General features: G+C 42.9%; 1 protein-coding gene across 3 annotated transcripts in view; it reads right to left on the bottom strand.

Annotated features, from left to right (window-relative positions):
* Positions 1 to 3,738: 3,738 nt before the first annotated feature.
* The window catches only part of FBXO38 (F-box protein 38), a 64,423-nt gene continuing 50,938 nt past the window's right edge, over positions 3,739 to 17,223 (bottom strand). For 2 of the 3 annotated variants that reach the window (XM_075541788.1, XM_075541789.1), the window contains exons 17-22: positions 16,652 to 16,754; positions 12,899 to 13,065; positions 10,881 to 11,026; positions 10,245 to 10,348; positions 9,608 to 9,721; positions 3,739 to 4,550 (exon numbers count right to left, since the gene is read on the bottom strand). In XM_075541788.1, the coding sequence (XP_075397903.1) occupies positions 4,372 to 4,550; positions 9,608 to 9,721; positions 10,245 to 10,348; positions 10,881 to 11,026; positions 12,899 to 13,065; positions 16,652 to 16,754 (813 nt within the window). In that variant the 3' untranslated portion in view covers positions 3,739 to 4,371. The remainder of the gene's footprint in view (positions 4,551 to 9,607; positions 9,722 to 10,244; positions 10,349 to 10,880; positions 11,027 to 12,898; positions 13,066 to 16,651; positions 16,755 to 17,223) is intronic. The other variant, XM_075541790.1, reaches the window with a different exon arrangement.

Genomic DNA, 17,223 nt, shown 5'->3' with positions numbered 1-17,223 from the left:
GGGCCGCTAACTGCAGGATCCGCAGTTCAAAGCCACCATGTCCTCTGTCAGACTGACAAGGTTTTCTACTTGCGTCAAGTTCATCTCGGAAACACACAGCAGCAGGTCTACTGTGTCTTGTCGGGTCGCTCTGAGTCGGAATCCCTCGATGGCAGTGATTTCTTTCTTTTCCTTTGAGAACCAGTTTCTGGAAGGCTCCCAAGTACGGTATCTCTTCCGATTGCTCCCTTACAACTGCCTATGGGTACGTATGGCAGTTATTACCAGGCTGCAGATGAGAACACTGAGGCTCAAGGAGAGGGGTTGTGACCATCTCTAGATCATGTACCAGTTGTTTAACTTAGTCGTAATTGGAATGTAAGCCTTCCCATTCCAAATAGGTAGGCCCATGAGAATTGTGAGGCTACTGCCACTCATAGGCTTTAGGATCCCCGGCTGATCCCCCAAGGAGAGAGAGGCTGATCCCCCAAGGAGAGAGAGTCCCTGATGGTGACTGAGTCATATGAAGCATTTCCTATAGTTAAAAAATATTGCGGATGCTGCCCTACCAAGCGGCCTGTAGTTAATGGATAAACAGGGCCACCAGGGGTCTGTGTGGGGCAAGGGTCAGTAAACAAACTATCGCCTGTGACCACAAAACCCAACCCAGGAGATAAAAATAGGTTTTACTTTTTTGAATGGCTGCTGGAGAGAGGATGAACTATCTCAAGACACGTGGACATCACGTGAGATTCAAGTTAGTGCATCCATAACTAAGGGTGGGGTACGGCAGCACCACACTCATTTTGTGATTTTTTTCTGTGGCTGCCTTTGTACTTACTTCAGGAGGAGTTGACGGAATGCCTGCATTCTCTGCAACACTGAAAGTACTTACTATTTGACGCTGTCGAACATGAAACACAAGCTTGCACACCTTTGTTGCGGGGTGATTACTCCCCACCCATTGTTTCCACATAGACATTTAGCAAATATCTACTACATTAAGCATCTTCCAAGATTTGGGCTTTTTCTGCCCCCCTGTTAGGACTTCCACTGAGTGTGAGCGCACCCTGCTGTTTCTCCCCTTGATCTAACAAACTGGGTTTCCAAACATTGAATGTTAGTACACCAAATTATACAGTGGCGGCCTCTTGTGGTGGTTCTAAGTATTGTCTAGATCATTTGTTCTTGGCGACTAAGGAAAACGGGGGCTAGTTGGGTCTTGAGATTTTCTTGAAGGCCCGGGATATTCTGTCCTTCGTTGTCTACCTCTTGCTAACCAGTTACAACCTGGAGAGTACAACAGCTTCTTCTAGTTCAACCACTCAACCAAACTCACTGACAGCCAGGCCATGCTGGCGGGCGGCGTAGAACAGCCCGTGTGCATTTCTGAGACTCTCTTAGGGAGTGGAAAGCCCCCACCTTCTCCAGCAGAGGAGCTGGTGTTTTTAAAACTGCTGACCTCCCGGTTAAGCAGTCACCTGTATACCAGACCACCTTATAGAACCCTCCTTGTGGCTTCTAAGGAGATAGGCTCAGTGGTGGGTTTGAACCCCTGACCTTTGAGTCAGCACTCCAAAAAGGGGACAAAGAGATGACAGAATGCAGTACTTAATCAAATCGTGCTAACGTAACAGGAAGAAAGGCATTGTTGGTCATTCAGAATGACTGTAACGTTATCACGCTGGCCTGCAATCCGGGGCTTCTATAGACTTTTCAAAGGCAGCCTAGTGGGAATCATGTGCTTGGATTCTTATTTTAGATCCCTCCGGTGGGCAATTTGCCCCTTAATAAAACTGGGCATCTTCCCCCCAAGAAACCCTCATCCTTCAAAATCCTAAAACTAAATTCACTGCTGGTGAGTTGATTCCTGTAGAACAGAGTCGAATTGCTCACCGGGCTTCAAGGGCTTGTCCGTCTTTAGAGACGCAGTCTGCCATGGACCCAGGAAGCAACTGCCCACCTTCCAGGTGTAGTAGCCAAGCATTTAAACCACTGTGTCACCGCAGACACAAGTCCATGTCTGTTTGGAAACACAGTTATGACTTGAGGTGGCTAGAAAGCCATGTCAGGCGGAAATCTGTTGAAGATGGAAAATGCAAATATTTCCCACTGAAAAAATGAGCAATAGGAGTGGTAGGACTGCCTTCTCTCAGAAGAAACTTGCAAGACCTAAGAAAAAGCCAAGGGCACTGAGCCCCGACTCCCAACTGGCACAGGTTTCAAGTTGCTCCATGTTTTCATGAACTTCAGCCAACAAAAGGAGTTTGCCAAGGCGCTCAGCTAGCAAGGAGCACAGCAATGGCCCAAGGCAGCTAGTGTTACTCAGGAGCCTTTGCTCTTAACCTCTGGAACTAGACTAGAGCGCGCATCCCTGGAGTCAGTTTCTCTCAGAAACCTGAGCTGGTGTTTTGGGAAATTCTGTTTCCCAGTGTTCCATTCCTAAAGAGTTGTGTGTGATTTACAGCCAAAGAACTTAAAAAGGGAACTGAAGAGAGACAGAACATAAAAACTAAGGCAGAGGTCCAACTTGGCTTGTGAACCTACTAAAACTGACACAATTCCACACCTTCAAGATCGTCATGTTCTAACTGTATCATACCTATGATTTGTTTGGGGCTTTTTTCCTTCTTCTTAAAACGAGGCAAAAATTGACAAATAGAAAAATAATTCACTTGGCAGCGTTAACATTTTTTCGCTTTGTACAAAAAAATTATACGACCTAATCACTATATAGAAGTAACGGGGTTTGTTTTTAAAAACCTTTCCCTTCACTCAAGCTAATAAGTACCTCTCCAAAGAACTCACTGCCACTGAGTCAATTCCTACTCTAGGATCCGCACCAGTCCTCCCTCCCTTCCCATCCCACCCGTGGTAACCAACAAAGAATGATGGCTTCGAGTTTCGTCTGAAAGCCATGTTTTGGCTTCTCATAGCAGTGGTCTCATAAAATATCTGCCTTTTGTGATCCCTGCACTTAGCATGAGGTTGTCGGGGTCCATCCCTGTACAGACTTGTTTCAGCTTGCTGGGTCGGCATTCCATCCCATGTCTGTACATTTCTCCGTTCCCCCATTGGCGGCCAGCTGTTGACATGCGTGCCCATCATTTTACTACTTTCAGGGGTAGAGACGACCATGGGGTGCTATCGGTCCTGGGTCTCATTTCTCTAGGGTCATGCGGTGTTTCTAATGGTGAAGGACAGCCATGGATCTTCCAGTGCACAGTTTGTCATCTCACTAGCAGGGCGTGAGGGTGCCAAGCCTTCCACACCGTCGGCAGCACGCACTCCGGGTTTGAACTTTGCTGTCTCCTTGGAGCGGCCTCAGTGAGGAGTCCTGGCGACATGGTGGAAGGAGCACTGGGCTGCTAACAACAAGGTCCAGCAGTACAAACCCACCAGCCACTTCATGGGAGCAAGATGAGGCTATGGAGCAGTTCTGCTTGGTCCTGTGGGGCCGCTATCGGTCAGAAGCAGCTCGACGGTAGGAGGTGCTTGACTGGGAGCCTTTCTTCATGCGTATGGCAGCTTGTGTTGTTCAGTGAAGCGGCTGGTGTCCTCTGCTCATTGATTAATTGGATTGTCTTTTTGTTGAGGTATTGGGATTTTCTACAAATTTTATAGATAAGTCCCTGGTTCGATAAGTCTTTTTTTTTTGGTGAAGTATCTGCAACCTTCCTTTAGAAATACGGATTTAAGTTCGAGGCAAGAAAACATTTTTAATAAACTTTTATTTTTATATTCAAGTTAAAGCAGATACACAGTTGAATGTGGAAATAAATAACTAAATACTCTGGAAAATTTTTCATTTCCCCATCATACGCATTTCTTTTAGCTTGTGAAACATTTTACTTGATTTTGAGAAACATGTCAAATGTTAATACTTAAAAAAACAATCACTATTCTGTACAAAAACACATGGGCTTCTCTGACTATAGAGTTTAGCTGGTGTTTTAATAATAACAGAAAAAATAAAGCACATCAGACATACTCTTCAACAGATTCACTCAAATACCTTTGCTGGACAAGAAAAAGGCACAGGTTTAAAGGGATGACAGTGATTATTAAGAATATAGTAAGTGGGGAGTCAGCAGAAATGAACTACAAAAAACAAACAAAATGAACTCTCAAATTATCTGCCTTCATTAAGTGAGTTTTTAAATTAAATTTATAAACATATGATATAAAGTTGGTACTTTAGGAAGCGTCCTTTTTGTTTTTTGTATATTTCCTCTATCTACAAATCTCTGCATACAATGTCAATGTTCCTTTTACATTTCCTATACACCAAGGTGAGCCAGAGCGTCCAAAGGGCACGCCTGAGCCTCCGCGACCCGCTCTCGCAGGTGGAACAGCTTTCAGCAGGAACAGCTGGGCAGGGGAAGGTGCCAGTCAAATGTAGTCATCTTCAACGGGCTCTCCATTGACATCACAATAGTGAATGAAAATGGCCACGACTCGCTGAAACACACCCTTCTTTATCTGGCGCATCTCCGCAATCTCCTCCCCTATTGTTTCCATGCAGATGTCTGCGGACAACTGCCCTTTCCTCCGAGGAGCATAGATGGTGTCTGGAACACAGGAAAAAGGGGATCACGTTTAGGATACTCAGAATCATTTGAAATGCCCACCGGGACTCAGTCAGCTCATGAGATATGCCTGCACAGAACAGTGCAAGGTCACGGTTCGATGGCACAGGGTTGGGTGTGGCTTACAGCCTGGAAAGAAGCAGCTGGCAATGTGCTTCTGAAGAAGCTGCCCAGTGACCACCTATGAACAGCAGCAGACGCTGCCGGAGAGAGAGCCTGGAAAGGAGCCCCACCGCGCTGGGGCACTTGGAGTATCAGCGAGCGGGGAAGAGCGGCCTTCTCTGAGCACAGCTGACCTCAGTGATGTGCAGGGGAAACTTCAGGGACCTTCAATTGCTGATGTGCCTGATTCAAAATGACAGGAGACCGCTGTATGTTTTGAGAGTGATGATGGCAACAAATGTACAAGTGTGCTTGACACAATGGATTGATGTATGGATTGTGATAGAGCTGTAGAAGCCCCCAATAAAATGATTAAAAAAAAGACAAGAAGCTGCTGTAATTGGGATGTGCAACAATATATTAATCAATGAAAATTAGAAGTAGTCAAAAATAAAACAAAATGCTCCAAGATTGACGTTAAGACATTAGTGGGCCAAAAGAGAATGGGACCGAGTCAGACACTTAGATCGTATTCTACATCGGGAATGACCACTTGAAAAGAAAGTGTTACATTCACTGTCCGAAAGGATTGCTCAAGGTCTGTACTTCAACCTGGTGAAAGTGCCCATACTGCCCCAAAATATCTGGAGAGAATGCAATCCTGATCCAGAATCCACCATCAGTTTCTAAGATGAGAGAAAAACTAATCACCAACTTCGTATGGAATTAATAGAAACCCTATAAGTGAACCAGTACTAAAAAAAAACCAGAAGGCAGCCTTATCGTCCTCAATATCCAAACTGATTACACAACCGCAGGAGCCCAATCAGCCTGACATTAGTACAGTGGCAGACACAAGCCACTGGGACAGCATGAGAACCCAGCAGAGAATCAAGTAAACTCCACCTTCTTGTGGACAACGCATCTCAGAAAGCGGGCCCAAACCCACGGATGGGGCAGGGGTCGTCACTTTAACGGAAGGTGCTTCTAAAACTGGGCATCGATTTGCAGGAACATAAGATCCGTACCTCTCACCGCATACACACACAAGCTAACTCACGGTGGACGCCATACCTCACTGCAAAACCTAACACTTTAAAGCTCGTTAAAGAGGAAATAAAGACAAACTTAGGGGCCCTAAGAAGTGGCATAAATGCAGTAACACAGTAAAAAGTGCACAAACTAGAATAGACTAACTAGATGACTGGGATTCCCTAAAAATCAAACATTTATGTGAATCAAAAGATTTCATCAACACGTAAAAAGCGAACACACAGACGGGGGGAAAAAGTTTTGTAAACAACAAACTATACAAAGACTAATCTCAAAAATGCATACAAAAGTTGAATACCTCAACAATAAAAAATACATGTATTTTGTCAATGGTGGTAATCCTCTTGAACTTTGCTTATATGTTTTCAGGAGTGACGAACTTAGAGACTTACAGAGACTGCAAGTAGAATAAGGATTCCTGGAGGCTATTTGGGGGTGAGGGTTGGGGGCAGGGGTAGTTACAAGGGAGCTGATATCAAGGCATACAAGAAGGAAGAGAATGTTCTGGAACTGACTGTGGCAGCAAGTGTACAATACTGTCTGATGTGAATAAACTATGGGATGATATGGTATCTGTATCAGCTCCCAGTAAAATTAATTATGAAATATTTGAAAATATGAATACATTAAAATATGAAAATTATGAAACAAAATAATAAAGAGAAAGCATTGTTGTAAAAAGGTAGTAGGCACTTCACCGAAGACGATTCACAAACAAGAAGAAATGTTCACGATCATTAACCACTAGACAGATGCCAATTAAAGCTAACTTGTGCTAGTACTGGCAAAGATGAAACAGCCAGAAAAGAAATGCTGACAAGAGCGCGAAGTGGCTGGAACCCTCCTACGTAGCTGGAGCTACTGTAAAATGATGCAAACAACCACTGTGGGTAACGCCATGGCATTTCCTTAAAAAACTGGAAAGAGAAATATTGTATGATCGAGCAATCCCACTACTCGGTTATTCGCAAGGAAGTCAGAGCCATTACATAAACAGAAAACAATGTTCCTGGTAGCAGTAGTCCCAGTAGCAAATAAAGGAAACAACCCAGATGTCCAACAGTAGAAAAATGGACAAGCAAACTTTGGTACAGACACACAATGGAATGCTACACAACTTCAACAAGTAACAAGAACTCTGCAAAACATCCCATTACCATGGACGAGCCTGGCGGGTATTACACTGAACGAAACTAGTTAATCAGAAAAGGACAACCATTATATGAGACTACAACTAAAATAGTCAAGAAAACGTGTTTTTTTAATCCTATTTAAAAAGATTGATCCTGAAGTACGATGCTGTCAGGTAGAGGGCTGTACCCATCGACCATCCGAGGAAAAGCGGGCGTGATTACAGGGAAGTACGGTGAATGCAACCATCATTCACTACACACTAGCTACTCACGACAAAGATGAAGACGTTAAAGATTCTTACCATTTCCTGCAGCTTGAAAATGATCACACCTAAATTCAACACAGACCCATCACGGGAATGTGAAAGTTGGGGGGGAAAAAGGATCAGTAATAAAAAATAACCGCCTTGGTGATAGAAACCAAGCTAGAGAACGCGACGTGAACATAGAAGACGACAGGATTTTGCAAGACTCAAAGACACGTGCATTGGACAGACCTTTCCCAACAACATAAACAGCGACTATACACAAGGAACGCATCACATCAATACACAGAGTCAAAGCATCTACGCTTTTGGAAAAAGACAAAGTTTAATGTCATTAGTTACAAGGCCAGGGGCCAACTGTGGAACAGACAATCAATTACTCTAGAGCAAATTCAAGTTGAAATGGAAGAAATCTCAAACAAGTCCGCAAAAGCCAAGTGTAATCCTAAGTGTATCTCAATTATCTGTGGTGGCTGCATGCTACAGTGGTGCTGAAAGATTTGGTATTTCAAATACCAGTTAGGCAACTGATGGTTTCAGTGGAGCTTCCAGACTAAGACAATTTGGGTGCAGGTTTTTGGCAATCTGCTTCTGGAAAAACTGGCTAGTGGAAACTTTATGGATACACCCACATTTGCCTATGATTCACTGACTGTAACGTATGTGGATCAGAATTAATTAGGAATGTGAAAAACGCTAAATAGTGCTTATGCAGAAACTGTACCAAGACCAAGAAGCGGTTGTTCACACGAAGCAAGGGGTTACTGCATGGTTTAAAATCACGAAAGACGTGTGTCATACTTTTTACCTTTTTGCCAAAATCGGTCTTTTGAACAAATAATCTGAGAAGCTGGACTATATGGGGAAGAACAGGGTATCAACATTAAGAAATACTGATTATACATCTATTATATAAAAATGATACAACTTTGCTTATTGAAAGAGGACTTGACACATTTATTAATGAAAAATGAATTACATAAAAGAAAATCCTTACAACTGGACCAATCAACAGTAAGCAACATCACGATGTTAAAGATTCTGTTTCACTTGAATTCACAATCAATCAACGTGCACAGAAGGAGCAGTCAAAAAAATCAAACAACAGAGTGCACTGGGGGGCAAATCTACTGCAAACGACCATTCTAACATGCTAAAATGGAGTGATGGCATTTGAGGACTCAGTTGTGCCTCATTCAAGCCATCATGGTAATTTCAACTGCCTCATGTGTGTGGTGAGAGCTGGACATGAATGAAGAAGACTGGGTGCATCTGGATTACGGTGGCTGTGAAGAATACTGAGAACCCAACGACGGCCAGAAGCACAAGCAAACATATCTCGGGGAAATCCCGGGAGAAGGAAGCTGAGGAGAGAAGACAACCAGGCTCACAGACTTGGGGCAGTATTCGGAGACGCGCGCCCGGAAAAGGACGGCGTGCTCGGTAAAATGGGGAGAAAGTGAAAAAGACAAGGGGCCACAGGGCCTGCAACAGCGGGTCCAAACATAGGAACGATCGCGGACTGGTTGGGGTTTCACTAGGTTTGCATAAGGTCCCTATATGTTAGAACCAACTCATTACCACTAACAGCAGCAATGGATGGAATGGATGTAGTCCTCATGGAACAGTGCCCCACTTAAACTGTAGGAGGGGCTTCAAAATTCATAGAAAAATCCCAATTTCTTGTAACTCCCCTTTGAAGGCCCCTGTATACGCTATTGGCAACCTAAGACAAGGTGAAAGAAAGCAGTAATCCAGAGAAGTAAGTTATATATACACGTATGTGCAGTCCCTGAAATCATCTCCACATAGTTTTCGCTTGTTTTGTTTTTAAAAGTTGGCTGAAAATGGTCATTCAAGTGTGCTTACACATAGCAAAACTGTATTTGTAAGTCCTTTCCAGTTGCCAGTGAAATTTCTACATCTGTATTAATTTTTACGTAAGTTTCCACACATACCCTGCACCAGGGGTCCTCAAACTACAGCCCGCGGGCCACAGGCGGCCCGCCGAGGACATTTATCCGGTCCGCTGGATGTTTTTGCCCCGTTTTGTTTTTGACTTCAAACTAAGATATGTGCAGTGTGCATAGGAATTTGTTCATAGTTTATTTATTTATTTATTTTTAACTATAGCCAGGCCCTCCAACGGGTCTGAGGGACAGTGAACTGGCCCTGTTTAAAACGTTTGAGAACCCCTGCCCTACACCAAGCAGCTTGTAAATAACATGGGAATTGTTGGGACAACTGGAACACATTTTAACAACAGAAATGACAAACTCTCCAATAAAGAGTAAAAGAAAAGCAAAATTCCATTGAAGGGTCCTTTCTTCCTATTAATATACATTTTTTCTAAGTCACTAGGTTGTCTACTGTACAAATAGAGAACAATGTAAAAGCTACAATGCTACTAAACCTCCAATGAAACCTCAACTATCCAACAAAATGGGATATGCTCAAATGAGAATACAAGTAAAGTCATAATTACTTTCTTCATCATCTTCAAAGTCATATCGTGCGAAGCTGTTAGGTTCTGCTGCCCGCAGTGACCTGAGCCAAGGGAAGTCAGAAATCATGGAATAGGGGGCTCCGTCCACAACTCCTGCAACAGGAACACAGATGAGACAGGGTTAGTGCGTGGAGGCGCCAGCAGGGGTAAAGGAGCAGCACTTCCCCAACAAGGGCTGCAAGTGCACCTGCCAGACCGCACAGCTGGAAGAGCAGGGCCCGGTGATGCAGCCGCCAATCCCAGCCTGGGTTTTATGTGACCTGCCCATTCGTGGCTTCCAGTTAAGCAAACTGTTAAATAGTATAATATATGTGCAAATAAATACTACATAGTTGAATATATATAAAAGCTACAATTATATCTTACTCATGTAACAAGGTAAAAAGGTTGTCTGGTGACTCCAAACACTTCCAAATCATCCTTAAAACCTGTGACTTCCAAAAAAAAAAAGTTTTCAGTTTGTTTTTCCATATTGCTTCTTACTCTAGGGATCTTAAAGACACATACAAGAATAGCCAATATTCACCTGGCCCCTCAGGCTCTGCTTCATAGCCTGCCTTAGGCAGGTTCCTCTCTAGTTCAATAACAGACTTTCCAGCCATCTATAAATGCTCACCTTCTAGTGTATAGATTTCTCTTCCCCAGGGGTACTTGGGATACTTTTTTAAGTCTTCCTCAGTTCGAGTGGCTTCAGGAAAGAATTCATACTTAATAAGTTCTCTGCAGGCAACAGGAAATTAATAAAAATTACGAAGCTAGAAATTATATTGGGTGTGGGGTGGAAAGCAATGTCAAGTGTTTCGTGCCCAGATTCCACTGAGCACCTCAGACAGTCCAGCAAACAGCTGACAGAACTACAGACAACACACTCAAACGAGAACACAAGGCTGATGAGTCCAATTTACTTTCTGCAGTCTCTTCAAAACCACACGTGAAGAAAGCAAGCTACTCTCTAGGCAAAGGTTGTGGGTGTAGGTGCTTCATACAATGCTTACATGAGAAATACACACAAAGTCCCACTTTCTGATCAGCTAAAACATCAGTCTTAACATCTCCTTTTTCTGGATTTCTTTTCCTTGCCTTCAGGCTAAAGAAATGAAATTCAATGTACTTGGGCATTGTTCTCGCGTGATAGCGTTAATCTTGTGCCCCTCATTTTGTCATGAATATTAAATTATTATTACAGGTCTGCCTGAGGAGCCCAGAGAGAATCATTTCAAATAAGGAGCCCTGGCGACGGGAAGCGACTTACTGGTTGATGTTCGCTATCGTGTCCATCCAGCTGCGAATGCGCACCTTGTTCCGGACATTGGGAGGGTTACTGAATTCGTGGATAATGCAGATGTGATAGGGGTAAGGACCACTGAAGAGCTTCTGCTCCAGAGTCAATGTGTCCACCTGTGAAGTTCAACAGAGAGGACTTTGGTCAGAGGGAGAATGAGCTGTGGAAAATGGATCTCTCAGAACTAGAACAATCCTTCCAGGGGCCTTCGGTCTGAAAATTCTTGACTAATTTGAAAAGCAAATAGACACGGTCACCTTTGAGCACAGCTTGCCAGGCTGGGAGCAAGTCTTAGCAAACTGTACAAAAAGCTCAGTAATTTATATCTCACTGTTACATACATGGAAGCTCTGGTGACAGAGTGGTTAAAGAGCTTAGCTGCTAACCAAAGGGTCAAACCCACCAGTGGCTCCAAAGGAGAGATGAAGCCATCTGTTATGCCCAGTATTAACCGGCTTGGAAGAAGCTCTGGTTGGTTACAGAACCCACACCCATCCAAATAAAGGCAATTAGTCTCAGGGACCCTCTTTTGATGATGGCTTTTACAAATCTAAAGACTGACCACTCTACTCTCTCAGAACAGCAAGCTGCCGTTGACCCCACTCTGACCCTAAGGCGCCGCACTTGGGTATCAAACAAGAACTGTGCCCAAAGGCTGGATTACAATCAATCTTTCACAAGTAGTTCCGGGATTTTTCTGAGGTACTTCTGGGTAGACCAGAACTGCCAGCCACCATTTCAGTCAGCAGCAAAGCACTTTAATCATTTGTACCACTCAGGAACCCCTGTACCCACTCACACTGGGCTTCCAGCCACAGTTCCCTGCCTCTATCTTATTGGAAATCCCTGTCTTCCTGCACACTGCCTTCCCTTCTCCAGTCAGGAAATTCCACTCTGCCATGTTTGTGGCATGTTCACGGCACGTTCACCACCTCCGGGGGACAGCAAACTGAGAGACGGATGAGGCCGTGTCAATTTCCCAAAATGAGACATATTGTGGACACCCAACAAAGGACTGGTTGAACTTAACTATTTGAGGGCCAGGCTCAAACACAGACTGCAAGCATTGTTTAATAGTTCCTTTAAACTCCTGTGTCTCATCAAGTTCAGAGACTCATAGACTTACTCTCAATAATGAGGGTGATGAAAGTAGCGGCTATTTATTTTTTTAAGGTGTTTACAGTTTATTTTTAAGCCATTCTATTGGGGGCTCATGCAACTCTTATCACAATCCGTATATACATTAATGGTGTCAAGCACCTTTGTCCATCCATTACCCTCATCATTCTCAACACATTTGCTCTCCACTTATGCCCTTGTCATATCAGCTCATTCCCTCTCCTCCCTCTATGCTCCCCATTTTCCTCATGAACCCTTGATGATTTATAAATAATTAACAGCTATTTATATGGTTGTTTGCTCCATACCAGGAAATGTTTGAAGCACTTCACATAATATATTTTTAACGTCACAATAACCCGACACGTACTATTACTATGGTAATTTTACAAAGGAAAAATGTCAGACACCTACCGGTAATCTACTTCAGGTCAGAGCCAGACTTTGAATTAGGCAGTCTGAAAACAGAGTCTGTGCTTCTAACCCTAAGTAACTATTAATGAGTATAGAAACTTGGTGTAAAACAACTCTCCCTGCTATGCTACAAATCTTGCAAAAATCTAGTTGCTATGCGCCCTGAAATCTACTCCGACACATAGTAACCCAATGTACAACCGAAGGCAACCCAGCCTGGCCAAGTGCCCTCCTCACAATGTGTTGTGTTTGAGTCCCTTGTTGCGGCCATGTGTCAGTCTCCTCGAGTTTTCCTCCGTTTGTGCTGACCCTCCACAAGCCTGACAAAGCATCCAGCGGAGATGCATTGAAAAAGTCTGGCGAGGTGGTGCAGCTAATCTCACAGAGAGAACTCACAGAAACGAGAGGATCCGAACGACGGGGGAATAAATGAGTCAACGCGCAGAGCCTTGTACCTGCTGCATCGGGCGTAGGTAGATGATACGGTTTCTCTCTGGAGGCATCCTCAGTATCTGGTCTAGCACCTGATCCATATTCAGTTTCTTGCATTGTGCATAGTCAAATCGATTTACGATTGGTGCATTTTCTACTTTTAAATGTTTCAGTACCCTGCACCTGGTAGCTACAAATGAAAACAACAGGAAATTCAACTTTTAATTTAAAATAGAAAAGTAATAGTTTAAATAAATTAATTAAGTGTATAAGAATAATTGAGTGTCAGAGGGTCTATTGGGAATCATCTCTGTAGGACTGGCTCAACTTATATTAGAACAAAATACTGACGTTGCTGCAAAATAAAACAGGTCCTGCACTATCACGGAAATGCAAATAAAGTTAATACAATTATTTGAAAAGTCAAACAGAAGAAGGCTGCTCAGGCTCATGCTATAGTGGAGGAGCACTAAGGCATCTTTTTCTATTAAGAGTTTGCTGTAAAGCAATGGTTCTCAAACTTCCTAATGCAGAGACCCTTTAATCCAGTTCCTCAGGTTGTGGTGACCCCCAACCATAAAATTATTTTCGTTGCTACTTCATAACTGTAATTTTGCTACTGCTATGAATCATAATGTAAATCGTAATGTGTTTCCTGATGGTCTAAGGTGACCCCTGTGAAAGGGTTGCTCGATACCACCCCCACCAAAGGGGCCGCGACCCACAAGTTGAGAACCGCTGCTGTAAAGAAACCAAGGAAAATAGGTTGCCCAAAACATAGGCACTGCTAACATTTACTGAAAGGAATAAATGATAATGGCTTTTACTGACTTTTATAGATAACGGATACATGCACCTAGAATCACTCACATACACTACTACACTTATCTACAAAAAATGGTTGATAACTTTAACTCCTACCTCAAGTACAAAAGCAAAACCTTCAAAAAATAAAAGAAATTGGATAGTCTGGTCACTCTGAGGGAGACAGATGAGGCTTTCTACTCCTGTAAAGACTTTATACTCTCAGAAAATCTCAAAGGCAGTTCTGCTTTGTCCTGCAGGGTTGGTCAGAGCTGGCACTGACTTGCTGGCAGCAGTTTTGAGCATTAAGCTACCTGAGCTTCAGCTGTTCCGGAGCAGCCTAGTGGTGCAGTGGTTATGCCTTGGGCTGTGATCCGCAAGGTCAGTGGTTGAAAACCACCAGCTGCTCAGCGGGAGAAAGACTGGGTTTCCTATTCTTCCCAAGAGTCAATAGTCTTGGAAACCAGCAGGGGCAGATCTACCCTGTCCTGCAGGGAGGATGTGAGTTGGCATTAGCTCGATGTCAGTGTGTTTGGTGCTTTGTTTTGGTGAGTAGCTATTTAAATGTAAGTCACTTAGATTTAATAGTTCCTTCCTTAGGTACCAGCCTGCTTTCAAGAGTTTGATCGTCATGTGTGGCTAGTGACTACCATACTGATATCAACAGCCAATATAGAAAAATTTCCACCATTGGAGACATTTCTATTGGAATAGTGTTGGTTTAGAGCATAATTAATGAAGTATCCTAGCAGTTAAATGTGTAAAATGTTAATTTACTTGGAAGAGTAATTGTAATACAGCAAAAGTAATTGTGATATGATAGAGTACATCTAACTGCAATAGCAATCGACTTCAGAAAATACCTCCTTCATTTTTTACATCAAATTTCAATCTACTATAATTTTTATTGCATATTTCAGTCTGATTCAAGTCTAGTGAGAAGACCAAATGGAAAACATCATAAAACCGTAAGGCTAGGGTACCCTATTTTTTACACATTGCATAAAGACATCTTCTGTAAACATCCTTGAACCAAATATTAGCTTTGCTTTGTAACTAACTTTGATGTGTGGACATTGAGTCATCTGTCTTTTAAGCTAATTTCCCCCTTATTCTGTAGCAGAGAAAAAGGAAGGAGAAGCGGTGTTTGCGATAGGAAAGAAAGATGGGAAAGGCTAGATGGTAAAAGATCAGACATGGCTAAGGTCAAGTCTAGTCTCATTTAGTCATCTGCTATTCATTGGCTGGTTGTCTACTGGAACTGATGAGCTACTTACCTAAGATTCTTTGGCCCATGATGAAAACAAACACACACAAAAAATCCACTGCCATTGAGTGGACTCTTCACAACCATTTAATACGTAAAACTGCTCCACACCGTTTCTGAGTAAGTCTTTTACAGGAGTGGATAGCCTCATCTTTCGTCCACATAGCAGTGGATTTGAACTCCTGACCATGCAGTTGACAGTCCAATGATTTAACCGCGCTAACCTATTTGGGAAGGGCAGAAGGCTAGTCCTAGGGACACTGCTACGCAGCAGCGGATGTGCATAATCACCAAAGGCAAGTGCATAAGCTAAAAACAAATCAGGTTCTCAGACACTTCAAAGAGGAAGGAATCAAATCACCCAGCCATCACCTGCAGGGTGAGCGCGAACGTCTCAGGGCGCAGGGTGCAGTGGGTGGAGGCTACGGAAGGAAACTCATCCAGTGCTGCTCTAAGGCCCGGCTAGAGTCCCCTGATTATGGTTGCTGTGCTTTCAGTGAGCCCAGGCTTCCTGTCTTAAGGGGCATTCTAATCGGAGGCAATCATGTATTAGATGTTCTACGATCAAGTAGTACCTCCTCAGGGTACACAAATATGGGTTCTAAAATCTTCCAGAATTCAGGTGGGAGGACGTGGTGTCTGTGCCCCAGTTTGATCCCTCTCTTCTGGGATGTTCCTAGTTTAGGAAAAAATGTAGGGCAATCACCTGTTTATGGGATATAATCTGTTTGCTAGATTAATATCTAAGGGTAAGCATAAAGAAAAAAATGGACATGCATGTATATGTGTATATATAAAATCCCTTAGTATTTTTACCTCAATAAGGATTATTATGCATACAGTACAGAGTGAAAATGCAAAATAGATAACTTGCCTAAGACAAGGAACAAGTCAGGTCTTCTTAATTTTACATGGATAGAGTACATTGTGCGTCTCAGAAACTTAAAAGCTCTATTTGCTCAGAGACACAAAAGTAAAATCATGACGAGTGTGCTGGGCTGGAAGAACATATAAACTTGTATGAGTAAAGCCAGTGGAAGAGATGGGACTGGCAATGAGGGACAAAGGAAAAAGAAAAGGTAGTATTAATATGTTATGAACTAAAGATATGATTATCTCAATCGAATACAAAGCAGTGAAACACTCTATGTCCTCCCTACAAAAGACATTATTTCCACATCACAAAGCTAGCAATGGGCAGAGCCAGAATTCAAACAAAGCTCGATCCGACTCCAAAGCCCATACGACCCAAAAAAGCTCCCCAACCTACTTCTAGGCACTCAATTCCTACCTATAGTGACCCTGTATAGGGCTTCTGAGACTCTGTAATGTTAACAGGTGCAGACAATCTCATCCTTCCATCTTGGAGCCGATGGTGGGGTTGAACTGCTGACCTTGCGGTTAGCAGTCCAATGCTCACTTAACATCACCAGGAGGGCTCCAGGCATACTGTTAATCCACTCTACCAAGTCAGGTAACAAAACATTTCTCTTTTGGAGGAGAAGGAAGGAAAGACTATTTCAAAAAATTAACCAAATGTCTCACCTGAGCCCTCACGGATACTATGTAGTTTTTTGAAAACTGGAGAACTAGAAAGAATACAATGTAATAATACCGTAAAAAAAAAAAAGAATATAGTAATGACTGTACTGGTCCTAATTTTAAAACTCAGGATGCTCCTGTCTGACACAGGCCCAATACATACCATGTATAAACATCATCTTGGGACAGTCTTTAAGCACGAGATCTGTGATTCCACAGTTGGTCATAGTGACTCCAACAAGATTTTTGGATTTTAATACAAGGACCTAAAAGGAGAAAAGATTAAAAATTCTTTGTGAGTGGATCTTTCTGTTCTCTCTTTAAAATGGTGATTATTTAAAAGTTTCCACTGACTATTGTTTTCGGTTTTATTGGCACTTCAACCACAATTCAATAGTTCAACCATATCGAGAAGAGCTGCACAATCTTTACCAACTTTAGAACATTTTCTTCTTCCTCACACTCACTGTTATTCGTGTAATTGTTTTTAAATGTAGCAGACAGACGAAATAAAACCTTCAATCAACAACGTCGACATGTGTAATTCAGTACTATTGATGCTCTTCGTGATGCACAACCATATCCAGGCCAAATTATTCTACCAGTATCAACACAGACTGAATGCCCCCGGAGCAGAATGCTTCCTCGCTCACCCATGGTAACCCCAGGTCAAGTTTGGTTTCATTGCCTTCCTTGTTAGCAGTTTTCCTGATAGGATATTCACCCAGCATACAC

This window comes from Tenrec ecaudatus, chromosome 2 (genome assembly GCF_050624435.1).
Source record: "Tenrec ecaudatus isolate mTenEca1 chromosome 2, mTenEca1.hap1, whole genome shotgun sequence".
NCBI classification, from domain to species: domain Eukaryota; kingdom Metazoa; phylum Chordata; class Mammalia; order Afrosoricida; family Tenrecidae; genus Tenrec; species Tenrec ecaudatus.
Note: the sequence above shows the minus strand (reverse complement) of the source record. Positions and strands in the feature narration are given on the sequence as shown.